The following is a 22141-nucleotide window of genomic DNA, read 5'->3' on the forward strand; positions in this document are numbered from 1 at the left end:
ATTCCCTGGTGGTCCAGTGGTTAGGACTCGGTGCTTTCACTGCTGTGGCCCGGGTTCAATCCCTGGTGGGGGAACTAAGATCCCGCAAGCTGCGCAGTGCGGCCAAAAAAAAAAAGAAAAAAAGAAAACTCTGCCTCCTCAAAAATACAATGTATAAAAAATAATGACAACTAAAGAATAAGAAAGTCAAATAATTTAGTCAGTTACAAAAAAACACTCAGTAGCTCAGAGCTGTTGGGCACTATTTAGTGAATCTCTATAGATTAAAATATATAAACATATACAAAACTTAAGAAAATATAAGTATCTCCTCTGATTTGAAATGAAACTAAAAAAAGAGACTTGTAGATATTCATTTTTATCTTAGGTTTAATAATGTCAGTGGCAATTTATATAAGAAATAAAGGAAAAATAAATTCATTAAATTTTCCTCAAGCTGAAACTATGCTTTTCTATTTAAAATATTTTACTTTCTTTTTTTAAAAATAATTTTGTTCATATGGTTTGCCTTCTGGCTTTCAAAGTTTGAGTAACTCCAGCCCAGTCTCTTTCCTCTTGCTCCATAACTTGATCAGAAGAACACACTGGAAACAGTGTGTTCTATTGATAACACTATTTAGCAAATAGTTAAATAATGGTCCTTCACAAATAATGGTCTCTTTTCAAGTGATGTGGCTAATGCTGCCAATTTAAATTGTTTGCCTATGTCATAAAAGTCAATTTTAAAGACATAAAGCCAAGAGAATTCCTTATTTTTACTCCTTTTTGTAGCTCATATACAAATGGTGAGGATATGCTACTTTGGGATACTCAGTCTATTATATAAAAGCAAAAGTTATCTGAAGAATCCTACTGATGTTTGTTAAACATAATGAATATATGAAACTATAAAAATATCCTTACCAAAATCAGCAATCTTTGCATTCATGTGTGCATCAAGCAGGACATTTTCAGGTTTCAAATCTCTGTGGACCACCATATGCCTGTGACAATAATCCACACCAGAAAGGATTTGTTGGAACAGACGCCGACTTTCTTTTTCATCCAGCTAAGAAAAGTAGAGAGGCAACTTAAACGTGTGTCTTTCAAAAGAAATTATTCTACCTATAATTTTCCAACCTATAAAACTGTGAAAATGCAAGAAACCTTCCAAATGAACCTCACTCATGAGATACTTTTGAAACGGGGAGGAGATATAGGCAGCATAAAATGGAAATGCTAGGAGGGTCTTAGAACCCAAATCAGTAACTCAACTTCCTAATATTATCACTCTCTTGACTATAATAACTTTTTTCACCTAATCTCATGCACTATTTCAAATAATTTCAATTTCTACCTGAAAGTAGGCATGTTTTCTCCTGTAAATTACAAATATTTAATCCTTGATTCCTTTAACAAATATTTATTGAATACCTTCAATGTGCCATGCACGGTTTTAGACACTCAAGATACAGCAATGAATTAAAAAAAGGCCCTAATCTAGTTAAAGAAAATAGACAATAAACATATAAATATCAAATATAAGGAGTAAGAGTGTTTTGAAGAAAAACAAAGGAGGATAAGGGCACAAAGAGTTACGCTGGGGTGGGGAATACTGTTGTGGACTATATGAGAAAGCAACATTTAAGCAGTGTTAATGAATTAGCAAGCAACCATGTTATCATATCTCCTGAAATAAAAGATGTTTTAATTTTAACAAAAGAAAAACCTTAATTCATTTGTTTTATAAAATATAACAGCATTTATCTTTACTATGCTTACTGAAAAATTACATCTTATGCTGTAATTACATTTTAAAAAATATTCTTTAAAAACTTCTCTGTCCATTTATCTATATTTTATTATTTTATGATGTTTTTTCCATAAATGAAAGCCATTACTTGGGTATGCCTGCTCCCAAGAAGTCATATTTCATAAATAAGCTATTAATTCTCTAGGCAAAGGACTCTAATATGCAATTCTCTACCACAGGTCACAAATTAGCATTCTAAAACCAGGTTCCTACACCTTTAATGGTATGGATAATCTGGAATATGAACCAGTAATTTCTTTTGAAAGCAAAACCAAAACTATCAAAGCACTCAGAGATGCCCTTCCTCTAGAGAAAGTAATAATGCATTAGCAATCTAATACCTTTATTTCTAGAATATAGGTTCATTTTTTAATACGACTTCATATCAAATACACTAAATGAAAAAAAGAATGTGTTCTAAATGTGAAAGAGAAGAAAATTTAATTGATAAAGCAAAATACAAGAGGTAAAATAACTAGATAGGCTACAAAAATGAAAATTATACTCTATTAATAATAAATAGAGTACAAAGGATCAAGGAGGGGAAGTCTACAAAGAAAGATTAGAAAAGTCAAAGCATATTTCCATTTAAGCATGGCAGATGGAACTTTGTACTCCACTCCTTGAAACATCACTAAGATGACAGCATATAAAGACAAAAGAGCAAGAGAACAGACAGCAGTAATCAAGGAGTCACTAAGCTAGAGAGTAGATGAACAGTGATGAAGACTTGGCCAACCACAAAAAGCTGAAATCTAATAAGCCTTTAGGGGTGGAAATCAATGATAAACTCATCTGCACGCAGACTCCTGGGAGGGCTTAGATATTGGAAGTGTTGGGAATTTCTGAAGGTAGAAGTGAGAAGTGGACTGAAAACAGGACAACTGACGGAAGAAAGAAGTTTTAAGCTCACCCTTACTGGGGGATAAGACCCACGATTTACTCTTTAATAAGGCTGAACCAGCTCTGTTTTCAAGGACACGAGAGTAGGAATGAGGCACCAGAAGGAAAACATGGAGATAAAATGAAAGTCAACATACTAACCAGTAAGGCTTGCGGGCCTTTCCCCATTTAGCTCGCAGAGCACTGGCAGCTAAGCTAACACGCTCAAGGAAACTGGAAGGTTTCTTGTGGAGCAACTTTCTGATCCAAGGAAAAATATTTGTAATTGTTAACATTTGGTGTTTCCTAGTAAAACAAACAGGTCCGTACCTATTCAACCTATGGGAAGGCCCACCAATTAATAAGTTCCATCCTCATGAGCTTGGCATTTAGAATTTCACTCTCAAATATGAGTGGACAACCCAGAATCACCAGGTATCTGAGCAAGGGTCATGCACAAAAGACAAAGACCAATAAAATGAATAGGAAAAAAACAGGGAGCAGGGAACAGAGAAGGTACAGAAGCAATCCAGGGAAGAGAAGAAGAAAAAAATTTTAAACTAATTGTCATCCTCAGACAGATACATTTATTATCTCAGTGGAACAACAACAACAAAAATAGGCTATTTAAAGAAAGACAACTGGCTTCCCTGGTGGTGCAGTGGTTGAGAGTCCGCCTGTCGATGCAGGGGACACAGGTTCGTGCCCCGGTCCAGGGAGATCCCATGTGCCGCGGAGCGGCTGGGCCCGTGATCCATGGCCACTGAGCCTGCACGTCCGGAGCCTGTGCTCCGCAACGGGAGAGGCCACAGTAGTGAGAGGCCCACGTACCGCAAAAAAAACAAAACAAAACAGCTGGAATTTTAATATGCAACAGATAAAATTGAGGAAAATCCCCATAATGTAAAGCAAAATGATTAAGACATGAAAAACAAAAGATAAGAAAGCAAGATGCCAATTCAATTTGTGTCTGTTTCCGTTTTTCTAGGCAGGATATTTGTGCGGGATTGTGGGGGCAGGGAGTAGGGAGTGAAAAGACAAGTGGAATACCTGAAATTGAAATGAACCATGTTAAGAAATGGTAAAATCAAAATTAATTTGGTTAATGATTTTGATGAAAGTAAAGATATGCTACATAGAACAAATGAGTGAATGATATAAAGAATGTTAGATTGGGAGGGAAAAAAATTGGCTTCTCAGTGCTTGACATGGCTCTTCCAGAAAGAGGTTTTTGTATACCACATACCCTGGGTGTAAGAAAAAGTATGCGCAGGGGTCAATGTTCAGTTTTTGTATCTGTAACTTAAGACACTGTTCAAAATGTCTTCTAAAGTTCCTTCCAACTCTAAATTCCTTAAGTCTAATTCCTACCTCCTTCATGGAGCCTGTTCTTACTATTCCAGATACATCAGATTTCTGAAACCAAAAAATGAATGCAATTTAAATGTGACTAGGGTTGACTAGCAAGGCCTAGATCTTTAAGTATTTAATAATATATTTTTTAAGGATTACATACATAATTTAAGATATATATTAAAAGTATTTGTATGCCCCAGAAGCAAAGTCTGAAGATCGTGAGTTCTGGAGTCTCAATCCAATTCTGTCATTAATAAATTATGTGACCTTGAGCATATATATAAACTGTGAGTCTCAGACTTCCCTGGTCGTCCAGTGGTTAAGACTCTGCGCTTCCAATGCAGCGGGCACAGGTTCGATCCCTGGTCAGGGAACTAAGATCCCACGTGCCGCAGAGTATGACCAAAATATAAAAAGTAAATAAATAAAAATAAACTATGACGGACTTCCCTGGTGGAGCAGTGGTTAAGAATCCACCTGCCAATGCAGGGTACATGGGTCCAATCCCTGGTCCAGGAAGATCCCACATGCCACGGGGCAGCTAAGCCCGTGCACCACAACTACTGAGCCTGTGCTCTAGAGCCCACGAGCCACAACTACTGAGCCCGCGTGTCACAACTACAGAAGCCCACACACCTAGAACCCATGCTCTGCAACAAGAGGAGCCACCGCAATGAGAAGCCCACGCACACAACGAAGGGTAGCCCCTGTTCGCTGCAACTAGAGAAAGCCCACGCGCAGCAATGAAGACCCAATTCAGCCAAAAGTAAATAAATAAATTAAATTAATTTTTAAAAAAATAAATAAATAAACTGTGACTCTTGGTTTCCATATCTGTGTAAGTAGGCTAAGGAGATAATCTTTAAGATGCTTCTTAGCTCTAAATAGTCTATGATTCTAGGCAAATACAAGACCAAGGGAGCTGGTTATAAAATAGACCTCTTAACAGAATTGCTTTCTGATATTTTGATGCTAGTAAGGGATCAGGGGAATTACAAAATATACACAGGATTAAATCAGAACTGCTTACCCTTCCGTTTTTACAGATATAATCAAATAGCTCTCCTCCTGAGACATATTCCATCACCATGAAAATATCAGATGGTGTACTGATGACCTGGTACCTGGTGAGAGAAAACATTATCTACCAGTATTAAAACATGTATATTCATTCATTCAGTAAGTGTTTACTAAGCACCTATAATACACCAGGCACTGTGCTAGACGCTGGGAAAACTGCAGGGAACAAAACAAATTCTCTGCTCTCGTGGAGTTTATTTTCCAGAAGCCAAGAAACAGACACTAAATAAAAAACAGTATCTCAGGTGGTGGAACATGCTATGAAGAGAATCAAAGCAAAACTAAGGGAAATCTTTCATACAGGGTATTCAAGGAAGGCCTCTCTGATAAAGTAACATTTAAGCAGAGCCTAATGGAAATCAGGGAACAAACTATGCCATTATCTAGGAAGAAGGTGAACCAGGCAGAGGAACAGCAAGTGCAAAGGCCCCCAGGGGGAAACCTGCCTGGCGCATTTGAGCAATGGTAGGAAGGCTAGAGCAGAGTGAGCTGGGAGAGAGAAACAGGATGTGGGGTCAAAGAGGTAACTGGACAGCAGAGGACACAGAACCTTAAAAGTCATGATGAGGCTTTGGCTTTTACTCTATAGGAGAAAGAAAGCTATTGAAGGTTTTAAGCAAAGCAGTCACATGATCTGGCCAAGTAAAAGGGTAACTTTAATTGATGGCAGCAATGTGAAGAACTGACTGGGCAGTAGGGTGGCTACTGCAGTAGTCCATGAGAAAGATGAAGGGGGCCCACACTGGGTTGATGATAATGAAGGAACTAGAATGAGATCTTAGTTTTTGAAGGAAGGGATGGAATGGAGGTTGGGAAGTGAGAGAAATAGGAAAGTTAAGGATAGTTCCTAAGTTTCTGCCCTGAGGAACTGATATTAACTGAGATGGTGAAAAGACCAGGAAGACCAGGCACCAGAAGGTAATAAAGGGTTCAGTTTGGGCCAGATCGAGTTTCACATGCCTCATGGTCACCCAAATGGAGATGTAAAATAGGCAGTGTGCATATTCAGGGAACAGGTTTCAAAGCAGGAGATGTATATTAAGGGCTGTCAGCATAAGGATGGTATTTAAAACCATGGCACCTCAACACATGAGAAGAGGTGAGAGTGAAACAAATTTTGTGTCACCAGTTCAATACAAAAGCCTAAATGGTTTTAATTTATAGCCTGCATAATAAAGCTGAGTAGTAAATAACTTAACTGTAGATCCTACAATTGTCAGCTGTAAAACAATGGTAATATTACTGCCTTTTGCAATTTGGATTCCTGAAATTCTATTATTTGGATTTGGATTCCTGAAAATCTATGATTTGTTACTTGTTTTATCAGATATAAGCAGTGTGGGGGAGTAGAGACCCTACTTTATGGTCTCTAGTGAGGCTAGCTGATATCATGTGGAAATTTGGAGGGCAGGAGTTTTTACTAGCAAATCATTGTTGGTTCTACAGCAATAGGGGCACTGAAAGTTATCTATCAGAACGGCATCAGTCCCGAAAATGAGAAAAATAACATCTGATCATCACAAGGGCAAAATGTGAACTTAGGCTTAAGTGACCATGAATGGGGTTAGATAAATACATGAACAGGAAGAAATCTGAAAACCCTCAGGAACAGACCAAAGCAATGTCACTCATCTTTCTCACTTGTCAGATTAAGAAGGTTAACAAAAATGATGAAAAAATGATATGACTATATTTAATACAATCAGATCTTACAGTTTAATTATATGAGGATGCCTGAAAAGCTTGAGGTTCTGAATTTCTCTGCGGATTTTTCCTACTACATCAAGGCTTCGAATCTTCTGTCGATTGAGTATCTTCACAGCAACTTTATGCCCAGTCAATTCATGTTTGCCAACTGTAGGAGAAATAATTTTAATAAATTAGCGCCAGGTTTGATTAATAACATATTTAGAACTATTCTAAGAGTAGTAATCTTAGCATTCTCCAAATGTACTTGCGCAGTTCCAAGTTCTTTTTTTCTTTTTTAATTTTTAACTGGTGTATGGCTGCTTTACAATGTTGTGCTAGTTTCTGCTGTACATTAAAGTGAATCAGCTAGAGGTATACATATATCCCCTGTTTTTGCATTTCCTTCCCATTTAGGTCACCACAGAACATTAAGTACTATTCCCTGTGCTATACAATAGCTTCTCATCAGTTATCTATTTTATACATAGTAGTGAATATATGTCAAGTTCCTTTCAATTCTGCCTGATTTACCCCTGAACGTTTAGATGTTTAAAGCTGGAAGGCTAAGGGAGAGAGAAAGAAAGAAACTTCTTTTTGCTCTCTACCTTTTTATTTATTTATTTATTTATTTATTTATTTTTGGCTGTGCAGGGTCTTTGTAGCTGCGTGTGGGCTTTTCTCCAGTTGCAGCTTTGCGGTGCGCGGGCTTCTCATTGCCGTGGCTTCTCTTGTTGCGGAGCACGGGCTCTAGGCACGCGGGCTTTAGTAGTTGTGGCTCACGGGCTCTAGAGCGCAGGCTCAGTAGCTGGGGCACATGGGCTTAGTTGCTCTGCAGCATGTGGGATCTTCCCGGACCAGGGCTCGAACCCGTGTCCCCTGCGTTGGCAGGCAGGTTCTTAACCACTGCGCCATGTGGGAAGCCCTCTCTACCTTTTTGTACTTTTAAATTCTCTCAATTTACTTTTCATTTTTTAAACTATCATACATACAAATTGAACTTGTTTCTTTTGTTGTGCGGTTCTATGGATTTTAAGGCATGTAGAAATTGGTGTAATCACCATTATAATCAGATACAGAACAGTTGCATCATACCAAAAACCACCCTCATGTTAGACACACTTTCTCTATAATCTCTTGAACCTTTAAAATTTAGGTTCATGAGCATGTAATTTCTGTTTTGAAAAATAAGAAAAAAATTTTAAGTGATTACCTTTCAATTTTGAATGCTATACCCAGATAATAAATGGTTATAATAGAATTTAGACATTTTTTAACAGAGACAAAGTCTCCAAAAATTTAGCTTCTAAACACGCTTTCTTAAGGACCTAGTGGAGAATTAATGTTCCATCAAAATCAGGAAAGAAACCAAGATGGTAAGAGGGCAGACAGCAGAAGCAAGAACCACAATTCTCCAGCCTGTGGAAGGAAAACCACATTCACAGAGAGACAGACAAAATGAAAAGGCAGAGGGCTTTGTACAAGATGAAAGAACAAAATAAAACCCCAGAAAAACAATAAAGTGGAGATAGACAACTTTCCAGAAAAAGAATTCCGAATAATGATAGTGAAGATGATCCAGGACCTCGGAAAAAGAATGGAGGCAAAGATCGAGAAGATGCAAGAAATGTTTAACAAAGACGTAGAAGAATTAAAGAGCAAACACCTAGAAGAATTAAAGAACAAACAAAAAGAGATGAACAATACAATAACTGAAATGAAAAATACACTAGAACGAATCAATAGCAGAATAACTGAGGCAGAAGAACGGATAAATGACCTGGAGGACAGAATGGTGGAATTCACTGCTGAGGAACAGAATACAGAAAAAAGAATGAAAAGAAATGAAGACAGCCTAAAAGACCTCTGGGACAACATTAAACACAACAACATTCGCATTATAGGGGTCCCAGAAGGAGAAGAAACAGAGAAAAGACCCGAGAAAATATTTGAAGAAATTACAGTCGAAAACTTCCCTAAGATAGAAAAGGAAATAGCCACCCAAGTCCAGGAAGCACAGAGAGTCCCAGGTAGGATAAACTGAAGGAGAAACACACCGAGACAAACAGTAATCAAATTGACAAAAAATAAAGACAAAGAAAAATTATTGAAAGCAACAAGGGAAAAATGACAAATAACATACAAGGGAACTTGCATAAGGTCAACAGCTGATTTCTCAGCAGAAACTCTACAGGCCAGAAGCGAGTAGCATGATATATTTAAACTGATGTAAGGGAAGAACCTATAAGCAACATTATTCTACCCCGCAAGGATCTCATTCAGATTCGACAGAGAAATCAAAAGCTTTACAGACAAGCAAAAGCTAAGAGAATTTAGCACCACCAAACCAGCTCTACAACATATGCTAAAGGAACTTCTCTAAGTGAGAAACACAAGAGAAGAAAAGGACCTACAAAAACAAACCCATAACAATTAAGAAAATGGTAATGGGAGCATACATATCGATAATTACCTTAAACGTGAAAGGAATAAATGCTCCAACCAAAAGACACAGGCTCACTGAATGGATACAAAAATAAGACCCATGGCTTCCCTGGTGACGCAGTGGTTAAGAATCCGCCTGGCAATGCAGGGGACACGGGTTCGAGCCCTAGTCCAGGAAGATCCCACATGCCACACAGCAATTAAGCCCGTGCACCACAACTACTGAGCCTGTGCTCTAGAGCTCGAGTGTCACAACTACTGAAGCCCGTGTGCCTAGAGCCCGTGCTCTGCAACAAGAGAAGCTACCGCAATGAGAAAACCATGCACAGCAAAGAAGAGGAGCCCCTGTGCGCCACAACTAGAGAAAGCCTGCGCGCAGCAACAAAGACCCAATGCAGCCAAAAATAAATAAATAAAATAAATTTTAAAAACAAAAAAAACAAGACCCATATATATGCTGTCTACAAGAGACCCACTTCAAACCTAGGGACACATAGAGACTGAAAGTGAGGGGATGGAAAAACATATTCCATGCAAATGAAAATCAAAAGAAAGCTGGAGTAGCAATACTCACATGAGATAAAATAGACTTTAAAATAAAGAATGTTACAAGAGACAAGGAACGACACTACATAATGATCAAGGGATCAATCCAAGAAGAAGATATAACAATTATACATATATATGCACCCAACATAGGAACATCTCAATACATAAAGCAACTGCTAACAGCTATAAAACAGGAAATTGACAGTAACACAGTAATAGTAGGGGATTTGAACACCTCACTTACACCAATGGACAGATCATCCAGACAGAAAATTAATAAGGAAACACAAGCTTTAAATGACACAACAGACCAGATAGATTTAATTGATATTTATAGGACATTCCATCGAAAAACAGCAGATTACACTTTCTTCTCAAGTGCACACAGAACACTCTCCAGGACAGATCACATCTTGGGTCAGAAATCAAGCCTTGGTAAATTTAAGAAAATTGAAATCATATCAAGCTTCTTTTCTGACCACAACACTATGAGATTATAAATCAATTACAGGGAAAAAACGTAAAAAACACAAACACATGGAGGCTAAACAATACGTTACCAAATAACCAAGAAATCACTGAAGAAATCAAAGAGGAAATCAGAAAATACCTAGAGACAAATTGCAATGAAAACACGATGATCCAAAACCTATGGGATGCAGCAAAAGCAGTTCTAAGAGGGAAGTTTATACCAATACAAGCCTACCTCAAGAAACTAGAAAAATCTCAAATAAACCATCTAACCTTACACCTAAAGGAACTAAAGAAAGAAGAACAAACAAAACCCAACGTTAGTAGAAAGGAAAAAATCAAAAAGATCAGAGCAGAAATAAGTGAAACAGAAACAAAGAAAACAATAGCAATCAATAAAATTAAAAGCTGGTTCTTTGAGAAGATAAACAAAATTGATAAACCTTTACCCAGACTCATCAAGAAAAAGAGGGAGAGGACTCAAATCAATAAAATTAGAAATGAAAAAGGAGAAGTTACAACAGACACTGCAGAAATACAAAGCATCACAAGAGACTACTACAAGCAACTCTGTGCCAATAAAAATAGAAAACCTGGATGAAATGGACAAATTCTTAGAAAGGTATAACCTTCCAATACTGAACCAGGGAGAAATAGAAAATACAAACAGACCAATCACAAGTAATGAAATTGAAACTGTGGTAAAAATATTCCAACAAACAAAAGTCCAGGACCAGATGGCTTCACAGGTGAATTCTACCAAACATTTAGAAAAGGAAGAGCTAACACCCATCCTTCTCAATCTCTTCCAAAAATTTGCAGAGGAAGGAACACTCCCAAAGTCCTTCTATGAGGCCACCATCACCATGATACCAAAAGCAGACAAAGATACTACAAAAAGAGAAAATTACAGACCAATATCACTGATGAACATAGATGCAAAAATCCTCAACAAAATACTAGCAAACAGAATCCAACAGTACATTAAAAGGATCATACACCATGATCAAGTGGGATTTATCCCAGGGATGCAAGGATTCTTGCAATATATGCAAATCAATCAATGTGATACACCATATTAACAAATTGAAGGAGAAAAACCATATGATCATCTCATTAGATGCAGAAAAAGATTTTGACAAAATTCAACACCATTTAGGATAAAAACTCTCCAGAAAGTGGGCATAGAGGGAACCTACCTCAACATAATAAAGGCCATATACAACAAACCCACAGCAAACATATTCTCAATGGTGAAAAACTGAAAGCATTCCCTCTAAGATCAGGAACAAGACAAGTATGTCCACTCTCACCACTATTATTCAACATAGTTTTGGAAGTCCTAGCCATGGCAATCAGAGAAGAAAAAGAAATAAAAGGAATACAAATTGGAAAAGAAGAAGTAAAACTGTCACTGTTTGCAGATGACATGATACTATACATAAAGAATACTAAAGGCTCTACCAGAAAACTACTAGAGCTAATATATGAATTTGGTAAAGTAGCAGGATACAAAATTAATGCACAGAAATCTCTTACATTCCTATACACTAACAATGAAAGATCAGAAAGAGAAATTAAGGAAACACTCCCATTCACCATTTCAACAAAAAGAATAAAATACCTAGGAATAAACCTACCTCAGGAGGTAAAAGACATGTACTCAGAAAACTATGAGACACTGATGAAAGAAATCAAAGAGAACACAATCAGATGGAGAGATATACCATGTTCTTGGACTGAAAGAATCAATATTGTGAAAATGACTATACTACCCAAAGCAGTCTATAGATACAATGCAATCCTATCAAATTACCAGTGGCATTTTTCACAGAACTAGAACAAGAAATCTTAAAATTTGTATGGAGACACAAAAGACCCCAAACAGCCAAAGCAATCTTGAGAAAGAAAAATGGAGCTGGAGCAATCAGACTCCCTGACTTCAGACTATACTACAAAGCTACAGTAATCAAGACAATATGGTACTGGCACAAAAACAGAAATATAGATCAATGGAACAGGAGAGAAAACCCAGAGATAAACCTATGCACCTATGGTCAACTAATCTATGACAAAGGAGGCAAGGATATACAATGGGGAAAAGACAGTCTCTTCAATAAGTGGTGCTAGGAAAACTGGACAGCTACATGTAAAAGAATGAAATTAGAACACTCCCTAACACCATACACAAAAATAAACTCACAATGGATTACAGACCTAAATGTAAGACCGGACACTATAAAACTACTGGAGGACAACATAGGAAAAACACTTTGACATAAATCACAGCAAGATCTTTTGTGACCCACCTCCTAGAGTAATGGAAATAAAAACAAAAATAAACAGATGGGACCTAATGAAACTTAAAAGCTTTTGCAAAGCAAAGGAAACTACAGATGACAAAGAGACAACCCTCAGAATAGGAGAAAATAGTTGCAAATGAATCAACGGACAAAGGATTAATCTCCAAAATATATAAACAGCTCATGCAGCTCAATATTAAAAAAACAAATAACCCAATCAAAAAATGGGCAGAAGGGACTTCCCTGGTGGCACAGGGGTTAAGAATCCACCTGTCAATGCAGGGAACACAGGTTCGAGCCCTGGTCCAGGAGGATCCCACATGCCACGGAGCAACTAAGCCTGTGCACCACAACTACTGAGCCTGCACTCTAGAGCCTGCAAGCCACAAATACCAAAGCCCGCGTGCCACAACTACTGAGCCCACATGCCACAACTACTGAGCCCACGTGCCACAACTACTGAAGCCTGCGTGCCTAGAGCCCATGCTCCCCAACAAGGGAAGCCACCATAATAAGAAGCCCGCACACTGCAGTGAAGAGTAGCCCCCACTCAACACAGTTAGAGGAAGCTCGCACGCAGCAACAAAGACCCAACACAGCCATAAATAAATAAATAAATACGCAGAAGACCTAAATAGACATTTCTCCAAAGAAGACATACAGATGGCCAAGCAGCACATGAAAAGCTGCTCAACATCACTAATGATTAGAGAAATGCAAATCAAAACTACAATGAGGTATCACCTCACACCATTTAGAATGGGCATCATCAGAATATCTATGAACAACAAATGCTGGAGAGGGTGTGGAGAAAAGGAAACCCTCTTGCACTGTTGGTGGGAATGTAAATTGATACAGCCACTATGGATAACAGTATGGAGGTTCCTTAAAAAACTAAAAATAGAATTACCATATGACCCAGGCAATCCGACTACTGGGCATATACCCAGAGAAAACCATAATTCAAAAAGACATATGCACCCCAATGTTCATTGCAGCACTATTTACAACAGCCAGGTCATGGAAGCAACCTAAATGTCCATCGACAGACGAATGGATAAAGAAGATGTGGTACATATATACAATGGAATATTACTCAGCCATAAAAAGGAATGAAATTGAGTCATTTGTAGAGACGTGTATAGATCTAGAGACTGTCTTACACAGTGAAGTAAGTCAGAAAGAGAAAAACAAATATCATATATTAACGCATATATGTGGAACCTAGAAAAATGGTACAGATGAACTGGTTTGCAGGGCAGAAATTGAGACACAGATGTAGAGAACAAACTTATGGCTACCAAGGGGGGAAAGTAGTGGGGAGGGGGTGGTGTGATGAATTGCGAGATTGGGATTGACATGTATACACTAATATGTATAAAGTGGATAACTAATAAGAACCTGCTGTATAAAAAATAAAATTCAAAAATTCAAAAAGAAAATTAAAAATAAAAAAATTTTTCTTTAAATAATAAATAAATAAAAAGAAACCAAGATGGTATTCAGTAAGAAGGGATCCAATATAGGAGAAAAAGAAGAGAATCCCCAATAAGGTAATGAAGCAAAGTCATAGGTAACAGCTGTGTAGAAGGCTGGAAGGCAACAAATCCAGACAGAAATGTTGCAGAGGATCCAGGACGGTTATTTCTAGGGAGAAAAAAGAATAGACAGATAAATTATCTGACAGGTTTGAAAGTACGTAATGTTACATTGAGAAAGATCTTACAGAAGCATTTGAAGATGTGGAGAATTTAGCCTTAGGTTAGAAGAAAACTAAGCAAATGAAAAAGTGAGGTAAATTAATAACTCCAGGAAAAATGAAAAGTTCTATAAGTAAATATAGTCATAGTATTGGCTTAGCAGATAGTTTTTACACAGTCACAATTATGAAAACACCAAATACGGATTTTTTTTAAAGTGTGACATAATTATATTAGGAGAATGAGGGTGTAGAGGAAAAGGTACAAAAGAACTAAAATCTTTGACCTGGAGGTTATTATGCTTAGTGAAGTAAGTCAGACAGACAGTCTCCTCAGCAAGTGGTGTTGGGAAAGCCAGACAGCTTCATGTAAATCAATGAAGTTCAAACACTCCCTCACACCATACACAAAAGTAAACTCTAAATGGCTTAAAGACTTAAATACAAGACATAATACCATAAAACTCCCTAGCAGAGAACATAGGCAAAATATTCTTTGACATAAATCATGGCAATATATTCTTAGATCAGCCCAGGGCAAAAGAAATAAAAGCAAAAATAAACAAATGGGACCTAATCAAACATATACACTTTTGAACAGCAAAGGAAATGAAAAGACAACCTAAGCACTGGGAGAAAATATCTTCAAATGATGAGACCAATAAGGGCTTAATTTCCAAACTATACAAACAGCTCTCTCAATATCAAAAATATAAACAAGCCTATATATATATATATATATATATATATATATATATATATATATATATATATATATATATATAAACAAGCCAATCAAACAATGGCAGAAGACCTAAATAGAAATTTCTCCAAAGAAGACACAGATGGCCAATAGGCACATGAAAAGATGTTCAACATCTCTAATTATTAGAGAAATGCAATTCAAAACTGCAATGAGGTATCACCTCACATCGGTCAGAATGGCCATCATCAAAACATCTACAAATAATAAATGCAGGAGAGGGTGTGGAGAAAAGGGAACCCTCTTACACTGCTAGTGGGACTGTAGATCAGTGCAGCCACCATGGAAAACAGTAGGAGGGTCCTAAAACAACTAAAAATTGAACTACCGTATGATCCAGCAATCCCACTCCTAGGCATATATCCAGAAAAGATGAAAACTCTAATTCAAAAAGATACATGCAGACTTCCCTGGTGGCACAGTGGTTAAGAATCCGCCTGCCAATGTAGGAGACACAGGTTCGAGCCCTGGTCCGGGAAGATCCCACATGCCGCAGAGCAGCTAAGCCCATGCGCCACAACTACTGAAGCCCACACGCCTAGAGCCCATGCTCCGCAACAACAGAAGCCACCGCAATGAGAAGCCTGCGCACCGCAATGAAGAGTAGCCCCCGCTCGCTGCAACTAAAGAAAGCCCACACACAGCAACAAAGACCCAACGCAGCCAAAAATAAATAAATAAATTTATTTTTTTAAAAAAAAAAGCATAAGAGGAGAAAGGCAAGTTCCTCCTAAGATGACACTTCCCAAAAGGCCAGAAAAAATTTTTAAAAAGAAGAAAAGATACATGCACCCCAACGTTCATAGCAGCACTATTTACAATAGCCAAGACATGGAAGCAAGCTAAGTGTCCATCAACAGATGAATGGATAAAGAAGATGTGATACACACACACACACACACACACACACACACACACACGAACATTACTCAGCCATAAAAAAGAATAAAATAATGCCATCTGCAGCAACATGGATGGACTTAGAGATTATCATATTGAATGAAGTCAGACAGAGAAAGACAAATATTATACGATATCACTTGTATGTGGAATCGAAAAATAATAAAAATGAACTTTTTTAAAAAACAGAAACAGATTCACAGACATAGAAAACAAACTTATGGTTACCCAAGGGGAAAGGATGGGAAGGGATAAATTAGGAGTATGGGATTAACAGACACCACTATATATAAAATAGATAAACAACAAGGATTTCCTGTACAGCACAGGGAACTATACTCAATATCTTATAATAACTTACAATGGAAAAGAATCTGAAAAAGAATATATGTATATATATATATATATATATATGTATATCCACAACACTTTGCTATATGCCTAAAACTAACACAGTATTGTAAATCAAGTATACTTCAATAAAAATTTTTTTTTAATTTTAATAAAATAAAACTAGTGAATATAACAAAAAAGAAACAAACTCACAGATAAAGAGAACAAACCAGTGGTTACCAGTGAGGAGAGGGAATTGGGTAAGGGCAAGATAGGGATAGGGGATAAAGAGGTACAAACTACTATGCATAAAATAAATAAGCTACAAGGGTATGTTATACAGCACAGAGAATATGACCAATATTTTATAATAACTATAAATGAAGTATAATCTATAAAAATTTTGAATCACTATGTTGTACATTGGAAACTAATATAATACTGTAAATCAACTATACCTCAATATAAAAACTAAAATCCTCATCAACCATAATAAGAATTTAACAAAAAGTCTGTCAACAAGAATTAAGATAACTTTTATGCATGCATTATCAATTAGAAATGTGGAAGTTTTAAAAAAACAGGGCTTCCCTGGTGGCACAGTGGTTAAGAATCCACCTGCCAATGCAGGGGACACGGGTTCGAGACCTCGTCCAGGAAGATCCCACATGCCGTGGAGCAACAAAGCCTGTGCGCCACAACTACTAAGCCTGTGCTCTACCGCCCGCGAGCCACAACTACTGAGCCCACATGCTACAACTACTGAAGCCTGCGTGCCTAGAGCCCGTGCTCTGCAACAAGAGAAGCCATCACACTGCAATGAAGAGTAGCCCGTGCTCGCCGCAACTAGAGAAAGCCCGTGCACAGCAATGGAGACCCAATGCAGCCAAAAATAAAATAAATTAAATAAGTTAAAATAAAATAAAATAAAATAAATAAAAAATTAAAAAAAATTTTAAAAAGATAAATACAAGAAGAAACAGCTAAGAGTTGAAAGTGGGGGTAGGAAATTGTTTTATAAATAGACCTCTTAGCACTATTTGACATTTTAACATATACATGTATTACTTTTCAAAAAAAATTTTTTTTTCAATTTTAAATAAGTGATTTAGAGTTTTCGTTTTTCAGGAAGAAAATGTTCTCTTCTAAATTAGAACATAGTTTGTAAGACCAATATCAAAGAGCTTTCCCTGGCAATCTTCATAATTACCAGCTGAAAATCAAGGGTAATGATAACAGGAAATCCTTCATGAGCTGAATTGTGTCTCTCCCCAAATTCATATGTTGAAGTCCTAATCCCTAGTACCTCAGAATGTGATAGTATTTGGAAATAAGGCCTTTAAAGAGATGACTAAGTTAAAATGAAACAGTTGGGGTAGGTCCTGATCCAACCTGACAAGTGTGCCTTTAGGAGGAAATATGGATACACAGAGAAACAGCAGAGGTACACACAGGAAACCATGTGAGGACAGTGAGAGAAGGCAGCCATCTGCATGCTAAGGAGAGAGGCCTCAGAAGAAACCAAACCTTAATCTCAGACTTTTAGCCTCTAGACTGTGAGAAAATAAATTTCTGTTGTCAAAGCCATTCGGTCTGCAATATTTTTATTATGGCAGCGCTGGCAGACTAATATAATATTTTTTACTATTTCCAAATTGAAAATTCAGCATTGATATTTTAAACTCCTTGTATTTAAAACATTATTTTAAACAAAGAATTATTCTCATTATTCCAATCTCAATAGACTTTCCTGCTTGATCTGGGACTTAGGAAGGAGCCGAGCCTGACCATCCTTTAAAAACCCCCAAGGACTAGGAGCCACTGCAGGTTTTTAATCACGGGAGGAATGAGATAATTATTTTTTCTAAAAGAAAAAAAAAGACACATTGTTTGCTCCTCACTTAATATGTGCTCTTGACGATTTAACAATAAGAAGTTTAGAATTTTAGAACTAAAGAGAACTTTACAGATCATCGGGTCCAATGGTTTTCAACAATTTAACATTTTTTTCCCCACCAAACTAACCAAGACAATGAGTGAAGGGATCTTCTGCCCCATGAAACCCCCTGCAGCTGAGAGGGGTGGACAGGGGATGGGGTGGTTCCTCATTATTTTGAATTTTTTAAGCATTTGCTACTTTGCTTAAATATTTTAGTTAATAATATTAAATTTAAGGTTAGGTTATACAGATATTTCACAATGGAAGAAAAAGTCTTTGTTAAATAAGACTCAAAGAAAAGTGTTTAAATCAGAGTCCTAACTCAGTCCCTTTCAAGAATGTAACTTACCACCTAAGTTCACCTTCCATTTTGTCCAGATCCTTTCCTTTTTTTTTCATAATTGAGATTTTACTGGTTGTTTTGAGGATCAGCACAGACAGTTAAATTGTATACAATTCTTTTTTTTCTTGGCTGTGTTGGATCTTTGCTGCTGGGCGCGGGCTTTCTCTAGTTGTGGCGAGCGGGGGCTACTCTTCTTTGCTGTGCGCAGGCTTCTCACTGCGGTGGCTCCTCTTGTTGCAGAGCATGGGGTCCAGGCGCGTGGGCTTCAGGCGCGTGGGCTTCAGTAGCTGTGGCACAGGGACTCAGCAGTTGTGGCGCACGGGCTCTAGAGTGCAGGCTCAGTAGTTGTGGTGCACAGGATTATTCGCTCCGAGGCACATGGGATCTTCCCGGACCAGGGCTTGAATCCATGTCCCCTGCATTGGCAGGCAGATTCTTAACCACTGTGCCACCAGGGAAGTTCCTAAATTGTATACATTTCTTAACATACGTACCAAAAATCTAAAAAATGATGTAGTTGTGATTCTTTTCTGAACAGTTATTCCAGTGACTTTCCAGCTTAAAATTTGGAGGCAAATTTTCCTTGACAGGGTATCAAGTACCAATATCTTCAAATACTGATATGCTGTTACATCGTAAGTCCCACTAATTCACAATGTAATATCATATACACTACATACTCAAATTGTCAATCGTTCAGAGCACATTAACAAAGTTACGAGAAGAACTGGACTACCACAACCAAAGATGTTACAGAGTACACAAATTCTGACCAGGAGAGCCAAGATCAGGGAGTGAGTGGTTTGCTTTAGGAAACAATTCAACCAAAAACAACATGGAAAAAGAAGTAATTTCAAGTGTTTAAGACATTAAATGCACAACTGACTCCAAACTGCCATTTAGTATGCTTTGTATTATAGGATATAAAAGCTACCCCTCATCTGTGGAATGTTAAGCTGACACCCAAGATAATCAAAGCCTTCCATATTCAATATCCCACTATTTTCTGGTTGTACCAAAAAACAACCAGCAAATGATTTCACCTCTTAAAAAAAAAGCATTTACACTTAAAAAATGGGATAAGGTGGGATTCCCTCCTTTTTAAAACTGTTTCTAGAGCTACTAAAACACTTGCATTTACAAAATAGTTGATAAGAATATTCCTCTGGATTGTACAAGCAGGGAGACAGGGACCACTGATAGGACGGGATGTGTGATATGAATCAGAGTTGCTTCTTTCTCTCCTGCTTCATCAGAGTCTGGGCTCTTCTCATTTTTAGTTTCTCTGTTTTCTACAGGTAAGTCTTCTTTAGTCTCTTGGTTAGCCACTTCAGCCTGTTTTCCCTTTGCTCCCCTTTTCCCTTTTGTCTGCACTTTTTTGGCTGAAGATTTATCCTTTCCTGCTGCCTTTTTTGGCTTCGTTTCCACTTTTGCGGGAGCCGGTTTAACTGACAACCTCACCGATCTCCTCTCGGGCTCCTCCTCGGCGGAGCTGACCTTCCTCTTGGGCATTGTGGCGGAGGGGCGGGCATGTGCCGGGTGCCTGCGGGCCGCGGCACTCCGAGAGGCCGAGAGGCCGAGAGGCCGAGAGCCTTCGCGAAGCTGATGCTGGGACCCGCCCAGATCCTTTCTTAACTTTCACAATACTCCCACAATACAAATCTTCCCAGCACATGAGCAAATGTTCAACCGCAACATAGTCTAACCCAAAGGATTATCAGGGAATCATAAAGTAAAAGTGCCATTTTTTTAAAAAACATCTTTATTGGAGTATAATGCTTTACAATGGTGTGTTAGTTTCTGCTGTATAACAAAGTGAATCAGCTATATGTATATACATGTATCCCCATATCCCCTCCCTCTTGCGTCTCCCTCCCACCCTCCCTATCCCACCCCTCCAGGTGGTCACAAAGCACCAAGCTGATCTCCCTGTGCTATGCAGCTGCTTCCCACTATCTATCTGTTTTACATTTGGTAGTGTATATATGTCCATACCACTCTCTCACTTCGTCCCAGCTTACCCTCCCCCCTTCCCGTGTCCTCAAGTCCATTCTCTACGACTGCGTCTTTATTCCTGTCCTGCCCCTAGGTTCTTCAGAACCATTTTTTTTCTTATATTCCATGAACATGTGTTAGCATACAGTATTTGTTTTTCTCTTTCTGACTTAATTCACTCTGTATGATAGACTCTAGGTCCACCCACCTCACTACAAGTAACTCAGTTTCGTTTCTTTTTATGGCTGAGTAATATTCCATTATATATATGTGCCACATCTTCTTTATCCATTCATCTGTTTATGGACACTTAGGTTGCTTCCATATCCTGGCTACTGCAAATAGTGCTACAATGAACATTGTGGTACATGACTCTTTTTGAATTATGGTTTTCGCAGGGTATATGCCCAGTAGTAGGATTGCAGGGTGGTATGGTAGTTCTATTTTTAGTTTTTAAAGGAACCTCCATACTGTTCTCCATAGGGGCTGTATCAATTTACATTTGCAACAACAGTGCAAGAGGGTTCCCTTTTCTCCACACCCTCTCCAGCATTTACTGTTTGTAGATTTTCTCATGATGGCCATTCTGACTGGTGTGAGGTGATACCTCATTGCAACTTTGATTTGCATTTCTCTAATGATTAGTGACGTTGAGCATCCTTTCATGTGTTTGTTGGCAATCTGTGAAACACAAAAGACCCCAAATAGCCCAAGCAATCTTGAGAAAGAAAAATGGAGCTGGAGGAATCATGCTCCCTGACTTCAGACTATACTACAAAGCTACAGTAATCAAGACAGTATGGTACTGGCACAAAAACAGAAATATGGATCAATGGAACAGGATAGAAAGCCCAGATATAAACCCACGCACATATGGTCACCTTATCTTTGATAAAGGAGGAAAGAATATACAATGGAGAAAAGACAGCCTCTTCAATAAGTGGTGCTGGGAAAACTGGACAGCTACATGTAAAAGAATGAAATTAGAACACTCCCTGACACCATACACAAAAATAAACTCAAAATGGATTAAAGATCTAAATATTAAAAAAAAAAAAAAGAAAGAAAGAAAAGAAAAATCCTAAATATAAGGCCAGACACTATAAAACTCTTAGAGGAAAACACAAGCAGAACACTCTATGACATAAATCACAGCAAGATCCTTTTTGACCCACCTCCTAGAGAAAGGGAAATAAAAACAAAAATAAACAAATGGGACCTAATGAAACTTGAAAGCTTTTGCACAGCAAAGGAAACCAGAAACAAGACGAAAAGACAACCCTCAGAATGGGAGAAAATATTTGCAGACGAAGCAACTGACAAAGGATTAATCTCCAAAAAGTGCCATTTTTAAACTACTACAATGTAAAGGGAATCTCTAACTTTTCTTGTAAGTACCATTTATATAGTTCACCTAATCTCAAAACCATCCATGGCTGGCCAATAGACACATGAAAATATGCTCAACATTGCTAATCATCAGAGAAATACAAATCAAAACCACAATGAGATATCACATCACACCTGTCAGAATGGCCATCATCAAAAAGTCTACAAATATGGGCTTCCCTGGTGGTGCAGTGGTTGAGAGTCCGCCTGCCGATG

At 37.9% G+C, this 22141-nt stretch overlaps 1 protein-coding gene and 1 pseudogene across 5 annotated transcripts in view; both read right to left on the reverse strand.

Annotated features, from left to right (window-relative positions):
* The window catches only part of PRKAA1 (protein kinase AMP-activated catalytic subunit alpha 1), a 46412-nt gene that overhangs the window by 11711 nt on the left and 12560 nt on the right, over window positions 1–22141 (reverse strand). For 2 of the 5 annotated variants that reach the window (XM_029216108.1, XM_029216109.1), the window contains 3 exons: window positions 6824–6965; window positions 5061–5154; window positions 904–1048 (listed from right to left, as the gene is read on the reverse strand). In XM_029216108.1, coding sequence (XP_029071941.1) covers window positions 904–1048; window positions 5061–5154; window positions 6824–6965 — 381 coding nt within the window. Of the gene's footprint in view, window positions 1–903; window positions 1049–5060; window positions 5155–6823; window positions 6966–18547; window positions 18758–22141 lie in introns of those variants that run through there. The other 3 variants (XM_029216112.1, XM_029216111.1, XM_029216110.1) reach the window with 3 other exon arrangements.
* Window positions 18968–20355, reverse strand: LOC114891790 (annotated as a pseudogene).

This window comes from Monodon monoceros, unplaced genomic scaffold (genome assembly GCF_005190385.1).
Source record: "Monodon monoceros isolate NGI ecotype Baffin Bay Population unplaced genomic scaffold, NGI_Narwhal_1 Super_Scaffold_12, whole genome shotgun sequence".
Lineage (NCBI taxonomy): Eukaryota > Metazoa > Chordata > Mammalia > Artiodactyla > Monodontidae > Monodon > Monodon monoceros.